Raw genomic sequence first — 25,509 nt, forward strand, 5'->3', positions numbered from 1 at the left:
TTTTTTTATTTTACTGCAAAATGGCAAGGGCATTTATTTAAAAAAAAAAAAAAAGGTTTAAAAAGATTTTGCGGTAAAATTCTAGTATACGGTAAGGCTTTCGCACGATTTTGAAAATTGTCGCCAGGACCAAAATGACCCGTTTACTGCGCATCAAGATGTCGCCAAATCCCATTATTATTCTAACCAAAGAACGTCTATGTAAAGAAGAAAAGGTTCCATACAAGTAAATGCTATTACGCCGCTAGAATGCGGAGGGAAAATTTGCCAGGAGATTTGGCGACGGAACCTGGCGGCCAGAATTTCCCTCTCCGCGATGTGTACAGGAAATTGAGAAACGCGTGTTAAGAAGAAACGCTCTTTGACAAAAAGAAAACTACGAAAATCCGTTTTTAAATTATTGCGAAAAATCCAAGAAGAAACGTTTTATCAAAGGACGTTTCTTCTTGGATTTTTCGCAATAATTTTAAAAACGGATTTTCGTAGTTTTTTTTTTTCCCTGAAAATAACTAATCCATGAATTAATTTACTTGCGCCAAAAAATATTTTCTTTTCCTTTAGAGTTTAACCACTTGCGCTAAGACTAAACTTCACGGTTGCGGTGCCGTGCGCTACAATATAACAAGCGGTAAAGTGTCTCATTTTAAGCCGCTCCGCATCTGAGAGTGCAATCCAGAGCTGTAACTCGAGAAATAAACAATCCTGTTGTTAGGCGACGTGTGCACCACGTTATTTTCATTTTTGCGATAAATGCTTATCGATGTGCACGTAGCTCGCGGTTTGAGACAAAAGCAGCTTGACGTGCGTGGCACGTCTTTTTAGCGCAAGTGGTTAAAGAAATTTTAAATGATATTCATTTTATGAACTCTTGATAACGTGACCTTCGAACTTCGATACCGGTTTCGAGCTTTGGCAACAGATATATCAGACATGCACAGCTGTTTTCCCTCTATGATGGAACGGAGCCACAGCCATGTCTGTTGCAGAGAGGTTTTCCTTCTTTACAATACATATTCTTTGATTCTAACCTCCATGGTACCGTATACTAGGATTAAACCCATTTTGTTTTATACGAGAACGGGTACATTCTTTAGTTCATGCACTGCACATGCGATTCTCGAGAATATTGGAAACCAAAAGTTGCGAGAAAGTTGCTTTGCCTTTCTAAAAGACAATCAAATTGGAGCTGTGAAAATTGGCTCTATGCCAGCTACCCGAATGACACTCACGTGATACATAATTCGCCAAAAAAGTTACCTCTTCCGACGTCGGCGCAAAAATCGCTTTTTTTGGCGGGATCGTTGTATGAACTTCCCTGACTTTTCCAGATTTTGACAAAAATACTTAAATTCCCTGACTTTTCCCTGAATATTTTGGTCAATTTTCGAATTCCCTGACTTTTCCCGGTTCTCCCGGTTTTCCAGGTAGCGTGGCAACCCTGTTATAAACACTCGCTGGAACAATCAGCGACACAGCCTTCAGGTTATCAAGCTATCATGGTGGAGACAGCTTCACTGCAAAGCACCAGAAATCAGCTCCCAACTCTGCTTGGTCGTTCTCGGAACTCCACGTACTCTCGAGACTCTCCACGCTGCACTCGACACACAGAGCAGAGCTCCCGACTCCGGGAACAACTGAACCGTCGTTCCCGGAGCTCAACACGCTCTCTCAACGATGCACTAAGAGACTCCTTCAGTGCACTCGATGACCCACTCGGCGGCCAGCTGTCAACTTGATCGTCTCCGCACGGACTAACTAGATGAGACACTCGCACTCTAGACGAGACACACTCACTCGCCCTCTAGGCGAGGCACACACACTTAATTGACTGCCGACCAGCAGGGTTTATATAGCTTTCGGCTTGTGTTCGAGAACATTCTGAGCTATACCGGTAAGAATTCATTCTAGAAGGTTCTCCATCCGTCCATGTCCATGGTATATCGCCAATTTTGTTGCTAAATGGGATGATTTTTCACCAAATGTGGCAACCCTGCCTTCCCTTGCAATTTTATGGCAACCCTTAAACTGCTTTGCGGGGTAGCCATCTTACAGCGCCTGTACATTTCGTAATATACAATTTAGTTAAAAAGTTCTGGCAACAGTGAGTATTTGTTGTTATTAGGAGATCATGATGTTGTTGCTCCAAAGATGTTGTTCTACTTCAATTAGTAATTCCAATTAGAAGTATTTTTTGCCAATTTAAACTTACTGTTTTCTTTTATAATTCTAGAAACATTTTTTCCGAATCTTTCCTAAAAAAGTTAGCACAAATGAAACTTAACTCATTTTGACTAGGACCTCTCATGTACAAATCTCTTTCATTTAATGACTCATAAAGTAAATCCCGATATTCCTATCAATCCAGTGAATCCAGTGATATACCATACAGAATGAAATAAACACAAGTACTGTCCTTCTGTTATGTTTCTACCACTCATGAAAATACAGCATGAGCTTTTAAAATAATTTAGCATACATTTTAATTTAGAAACCAACTCTTGTTAATAGAGCCTAAGTTTTATTTTTTGTCATAAATTAATTTTTTTAAACCACTAAAAATAGGAAATGTTCTAAAAACTGTTAAGCAAAATCTGAGAAATTTTGAGCACATTGTGTAAATGGCAAACAGAGATAAATGGTAATTTGAAAAGGATACGTTCTGTTCCATCTTTTCGACACACCATATAAACACATGCAGCAATAACCTGTGTACTATTACGACCTTTAGTCAAGTGTCTGGCCAGAGCTAATTTGTAAAATGCAAATGCTGATTCAACTTGCCTTGTATTCAATCTCAGCTTTGATGCCAAAGCCTGTATGCTTTGCCTTGCTAAAAGAAAGAAATAATTTTAAAATATATAAATGACTAAAACATGTGCCTTTTAGTAAGGAAGTCAAAGAAAACAGTAAGTTGAAAGTTACAAAGTTTATGATTTTAAAATGTTGTCAAGAAAATATATGAGCATGAATACACTATTAAGAAACACATTAAAAACAATTACAAAAAAGATAAAATTAAAATACATTATTTCAGGATATTTATTCATAACTGCAGATTTTATTATGCCTTTGATTCTCATAAAATATTAGTACATACATTTTCTAAAACATAATTCCAACATCTACCACATCATAAAACATGAAAAAAACTACAAAAGCTTCTAAATGATTACTAAAACATAATATTATTATGTTTTAGTAATGTTTTAGTAATAGGTATTTAAGTAATCTCTCTTTGCATGCAAATACCCATGCAAAGAGAGATTACTTAAATACCTAAATTTAATAATACTTTATATTTTAAATACTAACACTAACATTATTAGATTTCAAGCTGTAAATTACATTTCCTTCCAAATATCATTTAATAAAAAAGCACTGTTGATACATTTTGATTAAGCCTAGTGTGTTCAGGCACTGAAAATGGCAAAATCAGGCAGAGCAAAGGGTATTTAAAATAGTTTTAAGAATTATTAAACATCTGAAAAGAAAAACTTGTATAAGGATATTTTGGGCAGATTTATTTGGATGATTCATTTTTAGAGTGCATCACAACAAAATGCACTTTTTCAATTTTCAAGTGTTTAATGCTTATTCCTGTCAGTCAATGTTGTTTTAAATTATGAAAAAGATCTTTCTGATTCAACAAAGATAATGTCTGCATATCTGAAAGAGCTTTCCATAATAGATATGGATAATTTAGACAAGCTTCAGGAATGGCTCCAAACATAGGTGACCAAAGCAGTTACCTAGGATGCCTACTTTCAGAAGGTTCTCTTGAATAAGAAAACTAAATAAAGGTACATTTTGCTTTGAATTATTAATGTCTAATTTATAATGGGTGCAAATCTTACTAATTACCTAGTGTGTCAGAAATGCATCAGACTTGTATGCTAAAAGCACAATAGACAAAAGCAGCCACCTAGGACGCATGTTTTCAGAAGGTGACAAATAAGTTTTTTTAAAGTGGAAACTAAATAAAAGTATATTTTGCACTGAATTATTAATATGTTTAATTTACACTGGATGTTAATCTTATAAATTGCTAAGTAAGGTTCCAGAAATGGAACCAGGCTCGTGCAGCATCATCTCTATAAATTCTTCTTAATATCATTAACAGATTCAATCTTGAATTGCAAAGATCTTGTTTTTCCATTTCTTCTTGAATTTCATCAGTTTTATCAATCATATCTATATAGTCTTACAGAATACTGCCAAAATATTTTTATAATTGCAATAAAAGAATATTTCATTTTCCAGAGATTCACTTGTTTCTGAAAATTTTCCAAAATATTTCAAAATGAATGTAAATTCATTTTGTACTTCGAAGCTAATAAATATATGGTTGCTCCTAAATCTCACTTGATGACAATTGTAGCAATTTTGTGAGAACTGAAGCAATAGTGTTATACAGTAGATATCCAAATTGCTCAACTCAGAGGGATCAGTTTCGGAATTAACATCAGATGCAATTTCTTAAAAAGCAAAAAGCCAATAGAATTTTAAAACTAGAAAAAATAATAATAAATAAAAGTAACATCATAACTGATACTAAAAAAATGAGAAATTGTTTAATTAAGGTGATAAAACAAATATAAAAAGCTAATTTATTAGGAATCTTTAAATGCTTGTTCAATATCTTCACTTTCAGAATTTGAATTCTCATCTTCACTACTGCATCAGAGTTCATCCTCTTCAGTGTCATTCAAATAAGTAATCCAATATGTTTTTTTTTAAAGACTTTTTGATAATTTCTTCTAGATTCTAATAGATACCTTTCTGAGACTATGGAAGATCAGCAAAAGCAAAATGTTAAAATATTTACTTTGAATTTAAGATGCATTCTAGCTTTTGCTTCTGAAGAATTTGTATAAAAAGTATGGCCTAAATTCAAAGTAATGTGATATTTCATGTGTTATGTTGTAGATCTTTTCATTCTAAGCTAACTGATGTTTGAAGTATAAGGATAGTTCAAGTAGAACTGGAGATACAGACAAAAATCTTCCTACTCGACCTACACAATATTTAATTCTTTAACCAACTGTACGACATGCTTTAACTTTCCTGAAAACATATTTTCAATATTCTAGGAGTGATTTTTTTCTCAGTTTAAATTTTTACTTTTCCCTTTGAGAAAACTTATAAATAAGAAGCCATAAATACACTTGTGTGCAAAATTATAAGAATTTGCAATTTATGTGTATTTTTACAAAAAAAATTTAACCAAAGGTACTAATTATGTTGCCCAAAAATTATGCAAACTTTCAGAGTCAAATACATAAGTTTATACATGTATGTCTGCAGAACTGCAGTTGTGGAGAGGATATAAGCACACAGGGATTTTTTGGTGATTTGTGTGCTTGTACTCCTTCATGACATTCACTCTGTTTCTTTCAACAGTTAGGTAAATTTTTTAAGGTTAGGTAAAATGAGTAGCCATGAACATAGAGATGATGGAATAAGATGGAAAATTGTTGGTAGATTGTCGGCAAGACAATCAAAAGCATAGGTGGCTAAGGAGCTCAAAGTAACGCTCAGTGTCATCTGCTATATCTGATAACAGGTTAAGGACACTGGATCCTTATTGAAAAGGCCTGAATAAGGTCAACCAAGATCCACAATGATGAACACTTTCAGTACAGCAATATAGAACTGCTACAGCTTCATAGACCTTATAAGAGCTGTATGCTGTCATTGGGACCTGAGTTTCATGGTCTACCATTGCCAAAGGCTTCACGACATATGGCTGTAAGCCAGAAGACCTGCTGTTTGTGTCCTGCTCCCTGCAGCACAAAAGAAAGTGCATTTAACATGGCACAGACAATATATACCTTGTACCAAACTTCAGTGGAGTACTGTCTTTTTACAAATGAGTTGAGATTCAGCCTGGACACTGATTCTCTGTGTACCTGTGTATGGAGAAAACCTGGAACATGATACCACCACTTCCTTGTCAGGAAAAAGGATCATTACAGTGGTGGAGGTCTAATGGTTTGGACAAGCACTATGTTGGATAGCAGCAGATCCCTGCATGCATTTGATAAAGATTCCCTGACTGCTAAAACGTATACACAGATCCTTAGTGCCCTATATTCAACTTCTGAGGGGCACAGTTGGTTCTATGTTCCTGTTAATGGAGAACAATGCTTGTTCAAAAAGCTGATCGACTAGGAAAGTAAGGGAATTTGCTACATGGACTGGCCAAGCAGATCTTCTGACCTTAACCCTATAGAGTATGTCTGGATGCTCTTAGAAGGTCAATTTCATCTTACCATCCCAGAGTTAACTTACTGCAGTAGTGGGACTGACTGCCACAGGGACTCCTCAACTGCCTCCTGTCCAGTATGTAATGATGCTGCAGGACTTGTCTGGCTGTGAGAAGGGACCATACCCAATATTATACTCCATTTCTGTTTGATATCACGACTTGGATTTTGGATATCCCTTCACAACGAGCTTTACTGATGATCATGCATACATAAAATGACTTCTGAATGGTAAATCTCTTTCCCTGTTACAAATGTACATTCATAACAAATTTTCCACCAGTTTTTCAGAAATTCTACATTATGTGCAAATTCTCTTAATTTTGTACACAAGTGTAAATTGAGTTGACACTGTAGCAACTCAGTTACAGTATAATAATTATTTTTAGTTTTAAGTACTTTATTAAGTACTTTAGTTTAAGTACTTGCAGGAGTATTTTTATTTTGTGAAATTAAATTTAATGTTAATATTGATATTTATATTTTTTCCGTTCAACGGCAACAAGTAGTTGTTTTCGATGATTTTTTGTTTTAGTTTAGATTCTGCTTTTTTATGTCATTCTAAGTTGCAGCTCATATAGTTAAAAAGTAAAAGTCGTAAACTTAGTTATTCAGTTGTGATTCTTGTTGTTTATAAATTGTAATAAAAATCTGAATACTGTATATAATCCCAAAGCATTACTCTTATAACTATATTAGGAATTGCTTTCTCCATTGCTTTCTCCATGGAGGACTGAGATTAGAATCTGCCCAATTGAGATTTAAAATTGTCTTTTCTGCAGACATTTTGCAGCTAAAGGAAAAAAAAGAGATCTATTTAACCCAGGAGCACATAAGCTCATACGAGTTACACTGGGTCCAAAAAACCCATGTTTTTTTTAAAACAAATGGTAGATCTTCAGAAAAAGGTGTTACATCTATGACAATAATAAATTTTATGATCTAACTTCAGAAATATGCACATTCAAATATTTAATTTCTCTAAATGATTTTATGAAATAAAATTTCTTAAAGGAATAGAAAATCTTATTATATAACATAGGGAAAATAGTATACTTTACTCTGTATCGATTCTTTATTTTCTTTATTAGCAATATAGACACAGAGGGAAAAATGCAACAACAAATGTTAGCTGCACATTGAACAAAGTGTTGTCATGTGTTCCAAATACAAATATTTTTCACATTCGGCGCAGTGTGTTTTCATTTTGCTGTGCTCTTTCAATGAGCTAACTGTGTATCTTTTTTGTATTATTATTGTTTCCATTAATTTTTTTCCAAAAAAGCAATTTATGTCATTTTCAGAATCTATATCAGTTTCTAAAAATCAGTATCATGTGAACTAAAAATTCATGATCACTTCTATCCCCATTTTCTTGAATATATTCTTTGCCAGCTGATGCATTTAATAACTTTTGCCACATTTCTTCCTAGTAAGATAAATTGTGTGACATGTTTGCCATTTTCTATACTATCATAAATCAACTATGGAGCAGTAATACGAATAGGCGTGTTGGGTCCCAATTTGATCAAAATCAAGACTCCGAATCAAAGCCCCAGTTAATAAACTTCGGAAACACAAAAAGGTTGACCTGAGACATGAATACACTGAACCTTAACAATATGTGTAAAGTAGGCTTGCATTGAGAAAGGTTTGTTTAATTATGCGGGTCCATTAGACCCAGTGTACATACTTGCAGGTTAATGATATTTTAAAATAAGTTCAAGTATTTTATATTTATTTAGCAGCATACATAAGTAAAAAATATGTGCACTAAATTTTGTGATGGTACATCACATTTTACTGCTAGAACTAGTTACACAAGTATGCCAGAGAAAATTGCTGAAATTTTAATGTATTATTACCTAATAATATATGAATTTAGAAGGAAGAAGATACATTAAATGATATGAATAACATTAAAATAAATTACTTAAGGATTAAAAACTGAATTTAAAAAATCGACGAATATAGATAGTATTTTGGCGAATATAGATATAGTAAATGGTTACCCTAGATGACTGATTATTATTTTTTATTATTTTACTGTGTAAAATGACAAATAAGCATAAGAAAGGAAAAAAGGCTTAAATGATTTCGTTTTATATGAGAATAGGGGGAACAGGCTTTCATTCAACATGCACACATGAATCTCTAGATTCTCGAGGTTACTAGAAACCAAAGATGATAAAACTTGCTTTGCCTTTCTAAAAGACAATCTGATTGGCGCTGTGAAAATTGGCTCTATGCCAGCTGTCCAAATGATGCTAACGTGATAGATGATTTGCCAAGAAAGTGTTTGCTTCCGACGTTGGCTCAAAAATCGCTTTTGGGGGGACTGCAGTTTTCCAGGTAGCGTTGCAACCCTGATAAATCCTTTGAAAACTGAGTTCTGCACGCAGATAATTCAAAATATGTAAAAAACATGATTTAGTGTTCTTTTATCTTTTGTGAATTTATGTCTGGATATTTTAAAGCATTGAATAACAAAATCTTAAAAGTTAGTCTTTCTTAAAGTTAACATATTTTTCTTATAGCTTGCATAATAAAATGTTTCCATCAGCAGAGAAAACATTCAAACCGCACTCTTTTCAAAATTTTTTTACTTTATCTTTAGCCATAACTATTATCCATTATAAAGAAGTTATTATGTACTGTGTGTTGCAGCATTAGTGACTAAATGAAAAGCACAGAATTGATGCACTTTTTAATGGCTCTGAATCGCAACAGCATCAAGTTTACTAAAATCTGCCCCTTCTCTACAATACTTTATTATTAGGTGAAATGTTTTTTACAACCCTATTCACATTCTAGTACAGTACAAAGTCTTTAATCCGGACTCATCGGGACTTCGGCAATTCCGGATTAGGGTTTTTTTTCCGGATAATAGATCATCAATTTAAATCTGGTAAGGTGGCATGCAGAAATTATAAAATTAAAATATGAAACCATAATTTATGAAATGAAAAGCAATTATGATCTAAAAGGTATCAAAATTTACAAAAAAAAAAAAAAAAAAAAAAAAAAAAAAAAAAAAAAAAGAGAGAAAAGCTTAATATTTATTTGTTATTAAACATTTCTTCCAATGTAAGTTGTTTAATTTTCTTCCTTTTTTGTGCTAATACTTTCTCTTTAATTCTATAAACAGACATAATTTCTTGTTCAGTTCCACTGTTCTAGTCCTGTAATTGCTGTGTCGAGAATACCAACTAACTTGTCAATCGAAATATTTTGTTTTCAATAACCTCTCTGCCACTTTCTTCACTATCAGAAGTGGTACATCGAAACATGCTTTCGCTTTGTAGATCCTTTGGCAGCTCCAGAATCAGAAACTCTTTTTAACATAATCGAAAGTTCAAGCTTATTTTTTATAAAATTGCTCTAACAGTCTACAAAAAATAATAAGTTGGATCCAATTAGAAGATTAAGGAACAACACATTCTGCAACATAAACTGAAATAGATAATTAGATAATTTTAGCGGTCCGGATTACAGATCACTCCGGATTAAAGACTTTGTACTATATATGGAAAGAATGACAAGGTATTTCCTTAAACATTATTATTTTTGTAAGCACACCAAAAGCTATTTATATGAATTCTGAAAACCTCATAAGATAATTTTAGCTTAGCTTATACCGTCCGTTATACATTAAATGTGCATGCGTAAACGTATTATACGGATGCACAGAAAGTTTGTAGCTTTCAGGTCCGGATTACAGATCACTCCGGATTAAAGACTTTGTACTATATATGGAAAGAATGACAATGTATTTCCTTAAACATTATTATTTTTGTAAACACACCAAAAGCTATTTATATGAATTCTGAAAACCTCATAAGAAAAGAAAATATTACCAAAATAAGCATTTATGGCAGGAAAGTTTCAAAAAAGGTAATTCCAGAAACCAATATTAAAATTAGATAAAACAAAACTGCCTAAATTTTAAAGCTTTAACTGTCACTAACATCATGAGAACCTTTAGTACTATTTGTAAACATTATTCACTAAAAGACAGACTTGTAGTATTAAACCGCAAGCTCAGCAATTAAAAAAAATTGCTAATTCTGCTATTAGAAATAATGTAAAATTAATAGAACTTTAAAGCTATCTTCATTACACAAACACTTAAAAGCAAATATTATATTGAATTTTATCTTCTTTTAGCTATATTACTTACCTTTTTGACATGTAATAGTACGTGATTGTCGTCCAAGTCTCATACCATGAACACTATTTAATCCATAAGGTCTTCCATCTGCATATTTCAATTCAAGGTATTATTAAAAAAATATTAAAATATATGGCACTTTTTTTATTATCCACACCACAATTAAAAATCAGCAATTCAATGAAAAATTTATAAAATTCTCATAAAACTGTTTGACTATCCTTACGACTCAACACTACTGTTCTGTTCATAAATAACATTCTAAAGAAACAATAAGAAAAAAGAAATTTTATAAGGGAAATAAACAAAGGAGCATCTACATGACTTTTATTTGTATTTTTGCAGGTGATGGATACTGTTAAGCAAAATGTTTATTAAATATAAAGCCTGCAAATAAACACCATTCGCATACATGTTTGACACATGTGTGCATGGATTGTTATTGTTGCATGTTGACTCCAAACTATGCCAAAGAAACAGCAATTCTAATTGAATTCATCTGAATCAGAGGTGTGGATAATCAGAAAGTACCTAATATAATGCCAGCAATCATTTATGAAAATACTTTACTAATTAATTGCTAATAAATAAACTTAAGGTACTTGCATATCATCACAACCACTTTAGCAGAAATTACTAAAGTTTAAGAATGTACCAAAATCTAGCAAACCTGCACATAACACCTCTTCAAGCAATAATGCACTTGACACAGTTTTAAGAATAAATGTCACCATTTTCAAGTTCTTTTTGTTGTATTCTAAGTTTCAACAGTTTTAATAGGCTAATCATGATACTTTACATCTTAAAACTCGATTTTAAATATGCTGTGGGATTTGCCTACAGCATAAGAAACTATTAACATTTTTGCAGGAATACAGTATTTTGTCACAAAATCGTTAAAGAGAACAACTACTTTGAATTTCTTTTCAAAGAAATTGCCATAAAATTTCCACTACATGAAAAGATACAAAAACTCATTTGTAAGTAGGTTTATTAATTATTATTATTATTTAAGGACCATATGAACCCTGTATATGCACATACTTTATGTTCCTTCAGGTAAAGAAATTTTCTTTGTTTTTCATTGCTAAATATTAAATATCTTACTATTTACAATCCTTTATCTTAATAGGGTCAATGAAATGGTGGAATAAAAAGTACAGTGTACAGTTCGCCATCATGTGGAGTCCTAACTAGCAAACTCCATGCTCAGGCGACATGTCAGCCATAATAACGTACTTGATAAGCAAAATTCTTCTCTAGTGATTTGTGGTAGAGGAAGAGGAGTCAGAGACCCCCAGATCTCAAAGGGTGTTTTCCCCAAAAACTGGGGGCTGGGGTTTCACAGATAGTGCAGTGAACTATGTCTATACAACGTATGATGAAATACTAGCGTCCTGCCCACTTACACCTGTATATTAATAAAACTATGATAAATAGAAAGGCATTTATAAAACTAATTCTTGATTTTTAAGTATCTATAAAATAAATACATTCAAAGGTGAAAAAAATTAAATATACCTTCAGAGTTAACAAACTGTCCAACAGCTCGAGATATACCTCTAGAATCTTGAGCATACTGTACATCTGAAACTATACCAGCCTCTTCAAGGACTGAACCACACTGTGTACAAACAGAATCTCCACGAGCAGGATCAGTATCTATATCTGTCGATCCACACTGCTGACACTGGCCACTAGACATGATACAATTACCTAAAAATAAAGTAAAATTACTTGGAACAAAATCGGGAGAAGAGGTCATATTGCTGTCACAGCTTTTTCCATGGAAAATGTCAGAATTTTATCACCTTCCCAGGAGGGGGAGGAAACAATAACTCCAGCTTCTTTCTAGCAAAATTCAAGATGCTCTTAGGAAAAAAAAAAAAAAAAAAAAAAAAAAAAAAACAAGACAAATTTTAAGAAACATAAGAAAATGAATTTAGAATAGCTGACATTTTTTTAGAGGGTTCACAAAATTGAACAGAAAAACGCTAAGAAATACACACTGTTAATCTGTACATTCATAATGCAAGTTTTAACTAATGTTTTAATTGCTTCACCACACTGACCAATTTTTTTCATTTTACTTTACTTATTTTGCACACCAGTAACAATTTTGCTATAGTAACTGGCACAGAAATATTTTTAAATTAAAAAATATATATATAAGAGTAAATAAAAACTGATAGTTACTAAAAAAATTAAACAATGACCTTACATTGGTAGTTAAGAAAAACATTTCATAATTATACTGAAATCAGAAACTGCAAAATATGAGATCCTCAACATTTAAAGCTTTGCAATAAAAATTATTATTTTAATTATAAAAAATATTTGATCACCACAAAAGTGACAATTACAGGTGTTGACTTTTCAACTTAAAAGAGAAGTACAAATATTTATACAGTGATTTTTATGAACATATAAAATATAACAAAGAAAATGTTATCGAATGAAAAACATACAAGACTTCATTGTTTGACTTCTGAATTAATACAAGACTGGAACGAAAAAAACAATTCCAGCCATCCATATCTCTTCACACTGCAAAAGTTATGCAGTCTACCTTAAATATTTTGCTCTGGTTGAAGTATTTCCTTTTCTTTTTCCTTCATACTAACTTTTATCTATCACACAGGCTTGTATAATATTGTTGCGTGCGTATGGGTTCATTTGAATTGAATGCACAAGTCCAATGAAAAATGGATAAATTTATTATTATCACAACAAAAATGCTTAAATTTCCTCAGATATTCTTTCAGTATTACAATATCTCACAGTAGTTATATTTTAACTACTCAAACGTTCAACAGAAGTTAATTCAGAACAGCTAAAGTAAGCTATTCGATACAGTCAACAAAAGAAGTTTTTTAAACAAACACTTAAAACGACAACAAACTAAAATCATCAATTTGAGAGGTTTTCCTCCTTTTATAAGATTTTAAATCATGCGCGAGAAATTTCTGGAACTTTCTCGAAATCAAAAAGAGATATTTATTTATTAAATGTTAAATGCACGTGCCATTGTATTTTTTAACTTTCCGGCTTAGCTTTCCTTTAATATTCATCACATGCTGCACAGCATGGGGAATAAAACAATTTAATTTATAATTCAACTAGCAATAGCTATTTAAATACCAAATACTGCCCTCTTCCCAAGGACTGCACGTCCCGGGCAGTACAATCCCTGGACAGGAAAACAAACTTACAACTATGGCATAAATGCAATTACAAAATACAAATCAAATACACATTTTGAAACAAAAAGGACCATGGTCTTACACTATTTATAATTACAGTCAAAAGTCATTAATTCGGACACCCATAATCCGGACCTCAAAGCTACAAACTTTCTGCGCATGTGTCGCGTTGACGCATGCGTGCAAGACCTTTACGGCTGCGAATATGCATGTGCGCATGTGCAAAATATGTTTACGAATGCGCGTTTAATGTATGTATGTAATGTATATATGTTGCAGATTGCGTTGTTCCTTAATCTTCGAATTGGATCCGGCTGTTAGAGCAATTTTATAAAAGTGAGCTTGAACTTTCGATTATGTCAAATAGAATTTCCAACATATATTTACTAATATGTAAAGGATCTACAAAGCGAAAGTATGTTTCGAAGTCCATTAAACAAAACGTGGAATTGTTGCAAAAAATGGATAAAGGATAATGGATTTGTTTATCTAACCATTCCGAAATCTGTTTATCAATTTCACGCTGCTCTGCGTGTGTGGGGGGGAACGTCGCGGCGCGCAATAAACTGGAAGTTGATCTGTCCGCACTACCCTTATCTTCAGGGCAGATGTTTTTATTTTATTTGGCTTATAATTCCTTACTAAATGTAGTATTTCATCTCGATGTACTCCGTCTTTGATATGATTTAAATCAAATTCCTCGTCATTATAATTCACTTCCGATAGCAAAGAAAGTGACGTCACTTTCTTCGAAAACGAAAGAATTTCGATCGACATATTAGTCGGTATTCTCGACACAGCAATTATAGGACTTAAACAAGGGAACTTTGTAACTGAACAAGAAATTATGTCTGTTTATAGAATTAAAGAGAAAGTATTATCACATAAAAAACGAAGCAACTTAAACAACTTACATTGAAAGAAATGTTTAATAAAGTAAACAAATAAATATTAAGCTTTTTTTTTTGTAAATTTTGATACCCTTTAGATCATAATTGTTCTTTATTTCATAAATTACGGTTTCATATTTTTAATTTTATAATTTCTGCATACCATCCTACCAGATTTAAACTGATGATCTATAATGTGGAAAAATCGATAATCCGGAATCGCCAAAGTCCCGACGAATCCAGATTAATAACTTTTGACTGTATTTACACTACGTACTATGGCCATAGTAATGAGCTAACCTAACCTGTCGTAAAGAACCACTTTAGGTTCAGAGTTCGAAGACTTACGGATCTGAACCACGAGGTCATTCAGCCTGATTAGGACTGTGTACGGATCATCCCAAGGTGATTGTAATTTCGGATAGAGTCCTTTTCGTCGAATTGGGTTCCTCAACCACACCTTGTCTCCTTCTTTGAATCTATATCCAGTAGCTCTCACGTCGTATCTGGCCTTCATCTTCTCCATCGCCAAGTTGACTCGCTCTTGTGCAAAGTTGTGCATCACTTCAAACCGGGCCTGGAGATCTTGAATATATTCCTCAGACAATGAAGGAGCATCCAGAGGCCGAACAAACAATAGATCACAAGGCAGATGAAGATCACGACCGAAGAACATCTCAGATGGAGAATAGCCGGTAGTCTGGTGTTTCTCTCCAACCCTAGTATGATTTCGACAGCTTTCTGGGTAGGGTTTTTCACATGAGACGTCGGCGTTTCCAAGCGATGATCCCTTTTGAAGATGGATAGTCATGTCCTCAGATGCTGAGAACAGCTTATTGTTTTTGAAGTCTAAGGAATAATTATATTTCCTTGAAAAGTCCAATTTGAGTCTACATGGATCTGTAATATCCGCCACATATGCCGTGTGATGGTAGGCGGCACTTCCAAACATGATGTTCACATTTAACTTCCCAGTTATGTCGATCTTATCACCAGATGCAGTCTAAAAGGTAACACAAGATGGTGTCTAAATAAGTTTATCTTTAAACTGTTGAGCTAAATCTCTCCGAATGATGGTAACATTAGCTCCTGTGTCAATGATCATATTGCAAGGAACTCCATTGATGGACACTCCGTTACTGTTGCCACTCACTGTAGAAAGCTTGAGCGCTTTAAAACAAGATTTTCATTCTCTGGCAACCTCCATTCCCCGATATGGTCATTCATTTGTTTCCTCCGTCATTGCTGGGAAATGGTCTCAACATCCGTACCCTGGAGTGTTATGCAGTTTTGTCGTATGAGTGCTTCAGCACCGCAGTTCCAGCACTTTACAGTCGGTTTCTTGTCACCAATATTCCATCTCAAGGCATTCAGTTGTCTAGTTAAATCATCTAGATGAGCAGTGACTTCATCTCCTGGCTCTTGGACTTGTACAGTTCTGATTGGGTGGCGGTCTCTACGAGTGGCTTGCCGGGCTGGCTTGAATTTCATGGCGTACACTAGAGTTTTCAAATCTTTAATATGCGCCATTCGCAGTGCTTTCTGCATTTCAGGGTCCCGGATGTCATCGATGAAGTACTGCAGGGACAGGATTTCCCTTGTTTCTGTCCGGCACTCCGAAAACGTGAGATGGGACAGCCTTTCAACATCTGTGGCGAGCTCTTGAAGTGTTTCGGTAGGATTCTGTTGATGAGATTGTAATTGAAGCGTGCTGTAGTCTTTCAAACATTTCTCTCCAAACCGCAATTCAAATGCGCCGGACAGAGCTTCGAAATCTACCCTTTGGTTTTCGGGAAGAGTCTGAAGGATATCCCCTGCGTCTGCTTTCAAAAAAGCAGCAAGGTTACAGGCCTTAGCTTGGGAATCCCATCCATTCGCTTCCGCCAGTATAGAAAGTTGTGTCTTATATACTTGCCAGGAGCTCTTCCCACCATATGTAGATAGTTTCAGAAAGGGGTGAGTAGGCATGGGTAGAAATTTAAAGCCTTCCAAATTGCTCCCTGCCGTCGCAACAAATTTCTTTAAATTATTAACTTCTTTGGCAACTGCAGATACCCTGTCATCAATTTGTTGTTCAATTCGACGTTGGACGGGCAAAATGCTTCCTTCGATTCGCTGCTGCACAGCAGAAACTTTATCTTCTATTTTTTGATTCACAGAAGAAACTCTTTCTTGAATTTCTCCAACTTTATTTTCAACAGTGTCTATTCTTCCTTCCATAGAATCAAATTTGTTTTCTATTATACAGGTAATTTCTCTTTTGATTTCCTCTTGACCTGTTTCAATCTTTTCTTGAACACACTTCATCTCTCTTTAACTGATTCTTGGCCAGTTTCCACCTTTTTCTGACCCAATTTCATTTCTTCTTTAACGGATCTAATCTCTTCTTTAAAAGAGACTTTCATCTCTTCTTTAAATGCAGCAAATGCCGTCATCAATTGTCTGAACTGTTCTTCCATTTCTCTAGTTGATGGCATTCAAAATCCCACTCCTGACACCAAAAATTGTTGCGTGGGTACGGGTTCGTTTGAGTTGAATGCACAAGTCCGATGAAAAATGGATAAAATTTATTATTATCACAACAAAAATGCTTAAATTTCCTCAGATATTCTTTCAGTATTACAATATCTCAGAGTAGTTATCTTTTAACTACTCAAACGTTCAACAGAAGTTAATTCTAAACAGCTAAAGAAAGCTAATCCGCGAATTCGCTACAATCAACTAGAGCTAAACAAACTCTTAAAACAACAACAAACTAATTAAAATCATCGAATTGAGAGGTTTTCCTTTTTTTATGAGATTTTTGGAACTTTCTCGAAATCAAAAAGAGATATTTATTTATTAAATGTTAAATGCACGTGTTGTTGTATTTTTTTTTTTTTTAACTTTCCGGCTTAGCTTTCCTTTAATATTTGTCACGCGCTGCACGGCACGGGGAATAAAACAATTTAATTTATAATTCAACTATTTAAATACGAAATTATTTAAAAATATAGCTATTTAAATACGAAATCCGTAACAATATACATGTCTATGTAATAGATAAAAGTTAAGGCTTTCCTAATTACTGCAATTAAATTTCCACAAAATGTACTATACATAGGTATCTACAGAAAACCTTATGGGGAAGAGAGATAGAAGATAAATAATTAAATCGATAGGTTTTTATTAAAATTTTACTTAGGGAGGCTCATAAATAAATTATAGAAGAGAGTACAGTACAAAACAAATTCCGAGATTCGGACGTCCAAAATACGGAATGATCAAAAATCCGGACCTCAAAGCCACCAACAACCTTTTTTTTAATCATTATTTTTTTTTAATATGCTTTATGCATGCGCATTTGATTCCCTGCCTCGCGTATAATAAAACATGTGGCGAGTCTCGATTCGTAATTTCACTTTGGCACTAAACAAAATACCTCGTTATGGAAGAAACAATCATTTTAGCATAAAATGGCTTTCTCCAGTGTGTGTGTCTTTCGCCTAGAACAATACAATCACTTAAGAACAATGAAACCGACACTGCTGTTTTTGCTAAATTCGCTGGATTATAGCTTCCTTGATTTGCGGTTGGATTCTTTCTCTGGTGTGTGTGTGTGTGTGTGTGATTATGGCAAAGCTTCGAGGGCTATCTGTCTAAGAGGAGGGATGCCTTCGTGGAGGACTTTCTAAGGGAAACTGGTTCGTATACACGTTACACATGGGGAAAACCACGAAAACGCCCATGCAGCCAGTCCGTTCGCGGGATTCGAACCTCGGACCGAACTACCAGTTTTCAGCGACTTTACCGCTCGGCCGCTGGTGGGCTTGATTTGCGGCTGGACCTGGAAATGAAAGTTGATAAGAAGGAAATGAGTATAGAGCTAATAAGAACTATAGGTTTGGAAACAATTGACCAACGTTTTCTGGCTGAGAAATGGATACATGTATATATGGATGGCTCTCAGACCGATAGGATTCAAGAGGCTGGAGCTGGAGTTTTTAGCAAGCTTTTCAGTTTCTACCTACCTGTAGGGGCTTACTCCACTCACTTTGATGGAGAACTGAAAGCCACTAATGTAGCTCTCCAACAATTATCATTGAGACAGAGCTCGTTCAGGAGGGCTCTTGTACTGTCTGATTTAACTTCAGCAAAACAGGCCATCTCCTCTTACCACGAGTGTAAGAACAGGTGTTCAACAGTGTCAGGAAGTCATAAAAGAACTTTCCCACAATATATCTTTTCAATGGGTGGTATTTATGGGAACGAGATGGCTGATATGCTTGCAAAAAAGGGGCTACGGTTCTCCAAAAGCCAAAAACGAGTGCAAGCCTCCATTCTATTAAGCTTCTGACATCGCTAACAAATCAAAAGACTTAAAGATTTTTTAAACAAATCAAAAGACTTGTGAGCGCAAGCCTTGGAGTGTTCTCTCATCAAACCCAGCTTTTGTTCTTGAGCACCTGTAAACAGTTGCAGTTGCATCTTTTAGACTATTGACAGAACATGATTGTCTACAGAATCATTTATTTCGCATTGGAGTAGCTGATTTGCCATTGTGTGTTTTATGTAATAGTGGACGGCCAATGACAGCGGAACATTTGGACAAGCGTGAAACCCTGACAAATTTTTCTTGTAGATTTCAGCGCTATTGGCAAGGAAGGAGTTTAATGACCTAAAGGCCAATGTAACTGGAATTTAACAAATAAATTCTAGCATAAATTTTGTATGACCGAGAATTTGGCTCTAATCCATATATACTTGGTATACATTTCAAACCGAAACATTCTACATAGATAAATCATTGATTTTACATATACTAATATTTTATATCCCTGACACCCTACCTGGCAAATCATTATTTATTACATTTTGCTTTCATCACAGCATGTTTATGAACACATGACAACTTGAGTAATGACTCATGTAGCGATGCCTAAACAATTTTTTTATGTTATTAATTGAATAATAAAGAGTATGATAACCTTTTGTGTTGACATTATGCTTGGTGATAATTACAGATTTAAGGTACATGTGCTAAGAAATATTGACGAGGAAAAATTTGACAAAAATTTGTTTCCATATGCTAAAAATAATTTTTTTAATGACACTCATAGGCCAAAAGATTACATTATTGCCATTTGAATTAAGAATAACTGATTTGTTATTCACATAAACCCAAAACCAGTGCCATGGCTTATATGGCAGGAGAATTTAGGGAAGACAAAGGGAGGCACTTGGTAACAGAATTTGGAACCTACAAAGACTGCACACGGAGGTAAGATATTTAGTGCCGACCCTCAATAAATATATATATATATGTATATGTGGCAATTTATTTATTCAGTACTCAGATAAGCATGTGCAATACAGATAAATATAATAAATAACTAAACTAATACAAGTCAGGCTTAAATGTCTCGGAGCGCCATAGAAGCAAGGTAAAATTTAGCAGAACAACTTGTCTTTAGTCACCAATCTCATGATATGGTAATAAATGATGATGATATAGAAGATTTTCATTGTGATGACAATGCTCCTCAGTCATCAATCCATTAATGGATGGCAAAATCTGTCGTATGGTTTTAGACCAAGAAAATACCGCTACCAATAGTGAAGAAAGCGAGATAATTCACTGAAAGCGAAACAATTTCGATTGGCAACTTAATCAGAATTCTCGACACAGCAATTACAGCACTTAAACAATGCAACTGAACAAGAAATTATGTCTGTCTAGAGAATTAAAGAAAAACTATTAGCACAAAAAACGAAGCAACTTAAACATCTTACATTGAAAGAAATGTTTAATAAAATAAACAAATAAGTATTAGTTTTTTTTTTTTTTTCTTTTTTTGTAATTTTGAAGCATTTATGTTTTTGATCATAAATGAGTCATTATTTCATAAGTCAGGATTTCATATTTTTAATTTTAAATTTTTTCACATGCCATCTTATTAGATTTAAACTGATGATCTAATATCCAAAATTGTGGACGTCCTGACAAGTCCAGATCTTGAACTTTGTACTGTATTGATTTTTTTAGCAATAAATAAAAAAACGTGTACATTTAATGAACACCTAAAGAAGGAATACTCTTTCGTTAAAAAAAGCTGTAAGCAATTCTGACGTACGAAGTAATACATGTTCTTCAGAATTAGCCATGGTGAACGTACAAATATTAAAATTTATATAAACATAAAATGTCAAACTGTGCTGCTGCGTATAGTTCATCATTAAAGAATTTCTTCAAATAGGCGAAAAGGGATGATAAAGGAAGAAGAATTAGCTGCAGTACAAGGTACTTTTGCATACCGCACTATTTGCCACAACCATAGTTTTAGGTTTAAAGACAGTATGTCCAAGCTGCTGAGCCTAAATTTACATGCGCGCAAAGCAATAATACTAAATGTTTTCACGCCTTGTACTCTAAGAGCTTTGCATAATGATTTGGAAAACTTTTGTTTCAATCTTAACTGATGTGTCCAGTCACAAAAAAATAAAACTTTTTCCAATAATTGTTAGATTTATTAGATTGGAATTATGGGTACATTTCCGTTTTGCCGGCGCAAGCGATAAAGTTGCCAATAATGGTACAACCGATGCCAAACGGAATATTCTCGCTGGTAACCTTTTACGCCTCATTTTCAAAACAAGTCGCAGCCTTTTCTTATCAGATTGATTGTTTCTTTCAATACTGGCATATCATTACATAGAATTTTTATCAGATATTTCAGTTTTATGTCTAAGGCCATTTTCGGCAATTAAGTCAATTAGGATGCAATCACAGCGCTTACCTGAAGCCGAAAATATAGAAAAGGTAAAGTCAAGGATTAAATTCATCCATTCTAATGAGAATGCATCAGCAAAGTAAAGCACTACAGTTTTACGTAATTTCTGAGTAAGCTATTCGTACGAATTGAAATAATTCTTGCATTTAAACTTGTGTTCCAAACTAAGATTTAACTTGAAATTAATGTAGATAATTACTGAAAGCATTAGAAATTTGCAGAGTAGTTTACGTGAGATGAGATCGCTTGGGGTCACGTGATATGAATCGGCGAATCAGGATGTTGAACCATGAAAGCATAGTAAATTCTTAAATTAACGTCTTTTTACAAATTTATTGTCTTTATTTATTGGCTTTTTATAAAATTTTAAGCGATATTTAAATGTTTATGCCTTCTTTTTTTAAAAGAATTCTTAGAACTAACATTTTTTAACTATTTTTTACGTGTGTACTGTATGTTTTCGCCAAAAAAGTCTGCTTGGTGAGATTTGCGCCGCAGAAACGGAAAGTACCAAATTATGTAGTCAGAGTAAAAATTTTAGAATCCTTACCTGGTGAAACACTTGATACCGCCAGCAACTATTTAATTGCCCGTCTTGAAGAAAATAAGTTTAAAAAAAAAAAAAATTATTGGTCTTTGTGCCAATAATTTTACTTTAAATTTAACTTTAATCAAAATTTAACTTTAGAAGAGCTGATAGACATGGGGAAAATAATGCTTTTGTTAAACTGAAACGAAACCTTAACCATGGTTTAACTGGAGTCGGATGTGCAGTGCATATTAACCATAACATTATAAGAATATCAGCTGATGTTTTACGAGCTGATACAGAAATGATTATTTCCAAGATATACTTATACTGTCAGAGCAGAAACAATGAAAAATTTCGTCAACTTCCTAGAAACTGCTTTTTCAATGATACTAGGGAATTCGTATACATGATGGTTAGCATTACTTCCCGCCACTGAAAAGATACTCTAAATGCTTTTACCACTGAAGGCTTATTTTCAATTTCACGAACAGTGTCCTAGTGTTTATTTTAAAATTATTTGAAAATCCAGTGGTAAAAGGTTCCCTACATTTTATTAGCATTCAGGTTTCAATATTCCATAAAGTTATTACATCTGAAAATCAAGCTGTGCCTGTATTTGATGCAATTGCTTCAACGGACATTCCGACAGCTTCAATATTGAGCAAAACAGATGATAAATTTATTTCAATAAATGTTAAAAAACTTTAGAAAAACTTGAAGAGAATGAAGCCCTGTCACAATATGAAGTTATGGAATTTTGAGAAGCTATTGTATTTTATAAGACTCCTCTTACTTATTTGATAAAACGGACAAAGAAAGTATTTCCAGAGATGGAAACGTACAGCTCGATCATACAAAATGAAATCCCTTCTTAGAATCAAGGTGAAACAGCCTTTTTGTTATTAATAAAATGATAGCAAATCATAAATTATTAGAAATTGATAAATATGAAGACTATGTTTACCTTAAACAACACATCACGGAAGAAAAAAATAAGATGTGCCCCGTTCAGAAGTGAATGGAAATAACTGAATATTGTAATGAGAACCAGATTCCTTGCTCAAATGTTTTAAAATTGCCACAGCTTTTTTTCTGTCTTCCTAATGCTGCAACTGAGCGAGTATTTAGCATTATGAACAGTTTTTGGACTAGTGATAAGCTACAACTTAAAGTGGACACTTTGAAATGTACACTAATCACCAAAATAAATTTTGTTGAAAATTGCTTAAGATCAAAAAAGAACAAGATGTTCTACGAAATATTCATGCTTCAGAGAAATATAGGGCTACTTCATCAAAATAATTTAGAAGGGTTAAAAATTATTATTTTGATTAAAAATGAATACTGTGTTTTGATTTATTAAAAAATAGTATATATTACTATTAAAAATAAAACAAATATTATTTATTCTGAATCAGAGAAAGACCTACATAGCACCTCCACCACAATAACAATAATAATAAAATAATTTATTTCTAAAAAAAATTATATATATAGCATCTCAAATTTCAAAATATGGTTTCCTAAGTTTATTAAGCTTACAGCAAAGTACGCAATGGGGACATTAGCTTATGAGAAGACATGCTTTTATGGAGCAATTTCTAGGGAATGCCCATCCTTATTCATATTATGCATGAGTAAAACAAGAAAATGGTCATGGAACCAACCACTTCGCCGGAATTCGTTATCTTCAACTTACTGGTGCACAACACTTTTATCCACTCGGCCACTACTCGGAGCATTTGAATCCTTTGTTAGTTTAAGGATGTTTGTACCACCCTGCCTTGAATCTCAGCTACCCCATGCTAAGTGCATAGGAAATGGGGCGGAATCAGACTTTATTCATTACAAACCAAGTTAACTAAAGAGAGTTTGAGTGCATTAAATTCTGAAGTTTAAAGATTAAATGGCATGGCTTATGTTTTGGCATAAATTAAATGGTTGATGTAAATATTCTGTTTATTTAATATATTTGTATTATAATGAGCCTCACCCATGGTCATGGGTTTAAAACCAGTGAATAGAAGTAGTTTGCCCAGGGTTCAAATCGAGGTGAAAAGGCTGGCTGCATAGTTCATTTTTCCCATGTGTAGCATAAATGCACATCACTTTTTCTAAGAAAAATCTTTTAAAAAGGCATCTCTTCCTTTTGGCATACAACCCTTGCATTCTTTGTAATATTCAAATAGCTTTGTAATGAACTTCACTTCTCACAAAATCATATATGAATTATTCATACTTAATATTTTATTTTTAATATTTTTTAGTCTAATTTTTTATACCACTAATCCTCATGCAATAAAATGTAGTCACTTATCAGTCTGCAACTTAATTTTTATGTATCACTGACAAGAGATACAATTACATTTTATACAGATTGCATATTTCGGACGGAAAAGAGAAGGTTTTGCTTACATTCCATTTCTGGTAAATTGGTATTTGCAATTTCATATGAATTCTCTTTATGTAGTCTAAGATGCAGCTTTTGGGCATTTATCCTATTAATTCTCAACAGTTTAATAATTAATCTTAATAATGCTTAACATTTTAATATAAACAAAGTCTAAAAATAAGATCACGTTTATCAGTTGCTAATTATTAAACAGGTTACGCATTACAAATTCTCTATTGCATTTTATCAGCTGCTTATTATTAAATAGGTTACACATTACAAATTCTCTATTGCATCATCTGGAAGTTCACTCGCCGGGTATCGATCACGGGATGCCCTGTCAGTACCCAGTGAATGGTCTTAACCACTCGGCCATTCTTGACACTTTGCCAAATGAATAATACAGCTAATTTCTAAAATTTACCTAGACCAAAAAAAAAAAAAAAGAGAGAGGGGGGGGGTTTCAAATGATTAGTAAGACTTGAGAATAAATAAACTATAATGATTACAACAGAAAAGAACTATTGTTCAAAACAAAAATAATAATTATGTTTTAGTTCCCCAATCAATTACTGGAATGACCCAAAAATAACTAACAATGATAAATAATAATATATCATAAAAAATTATTACCTTAGTATTTGTAAAATGAGAAATGCAAGTGTTCTAAATTCAATGCTTTACAAAAAAATTAATGTAACCTTTTCCACGTGTCTGAATTTTATTTCAAATCTCGTAGCTTTACGTGTGATATCTAAATGATCAAGTAACTATTTAACATAATTCTTTGAATTAAAGGAACACAGAAACAAATTTATCAAAGTCAACAGCTCAAAGACATCGAACTTAAGTACACCACATCGAACCGACTACTCCGTCTGCAAATTTTTTTTTTTATCTCCGCAAGCCAGCTGTGTTGCCATTTTCCAAAGTTAACTTTTTTCCATTGACGATTTTCTTTTTAAGTTATATGCTCATTCGAATCAATACGAAATAGAGAATTTTTTTTACTATGCGTTTATTGTAGATCGATTTCCATGTGCTATATATTTCTAACATTAATACAAGTTCTCATTCTCAGAAATAAGGTGAATCGCGCTTTCTGGTATCTGATATTTTAAAGCACACATTACAAATTCCCTTTTTCTTTCCTCCTGGCTCACCTCATAACAAGGTACTTGTTCATAAGCACAGTAACGATTGCTACGAAAGATGGTCAAATCTTTTATTTGCTAAAATCTCCTAATCCCTTCTAAGTGTGATCACTAGACAAATTGCGATAACA

At 33.5% G+C, this 25,509-nt stretch overlaps 1 protein-coding gene across 1 annotated transcript in view; it reads right to left on the reverse strand.

The window, feature by feature from the left end:
- The window catches only part of Brf (Brf RNA polymerase III subunit), a 113,796-nt gene extending 88,660 nt beyond the window's left edge, over positions 1 to 25,136 (reverse strand). The window contains exons 1-4 of the mRNA XM_035367018.2: positions 24,858 to 25,136; positions 11,959 to 12,153; positions 10,447 to 10,524; positions 2,657 to 2,830 (exon numbers count right to left, since the gene is read on the reverse strand). Coding sequence (XP_035222909.1) covers positions 2,657 to 2,830; positions 10,447 to 10,524; positions 11,959 to 12,142 — 436 coding nt within the window. The 5' untranslated portion in view covers positions 12,143 to 12,153; positions 24,858 to 25,136. The remainder of the gene's footprint in view (positions 1 to 2,656; positions 2,831 to 10,446; positions 10,525 to 11,958; positions 12,154 to 24,857) is intronic.
- Positions 25,137 to 25,509: the final 373 nt, after the last annotated feature.

This window comes from Stegodyphus dumicola, chromosome 3 (assembly GCF_044657685.1).
Source record: "Stegodyphus dumicola isolate Sdum_Otavi_A_Nest chromosome 3, ASM4465768v1".
Taxonomy (NCBI): Eukaryota; Metazoa; Arthropoda; class Arachnida; order Araneae; family Eresidae; genus Stegodyphus; species Stegodyphus dumicola.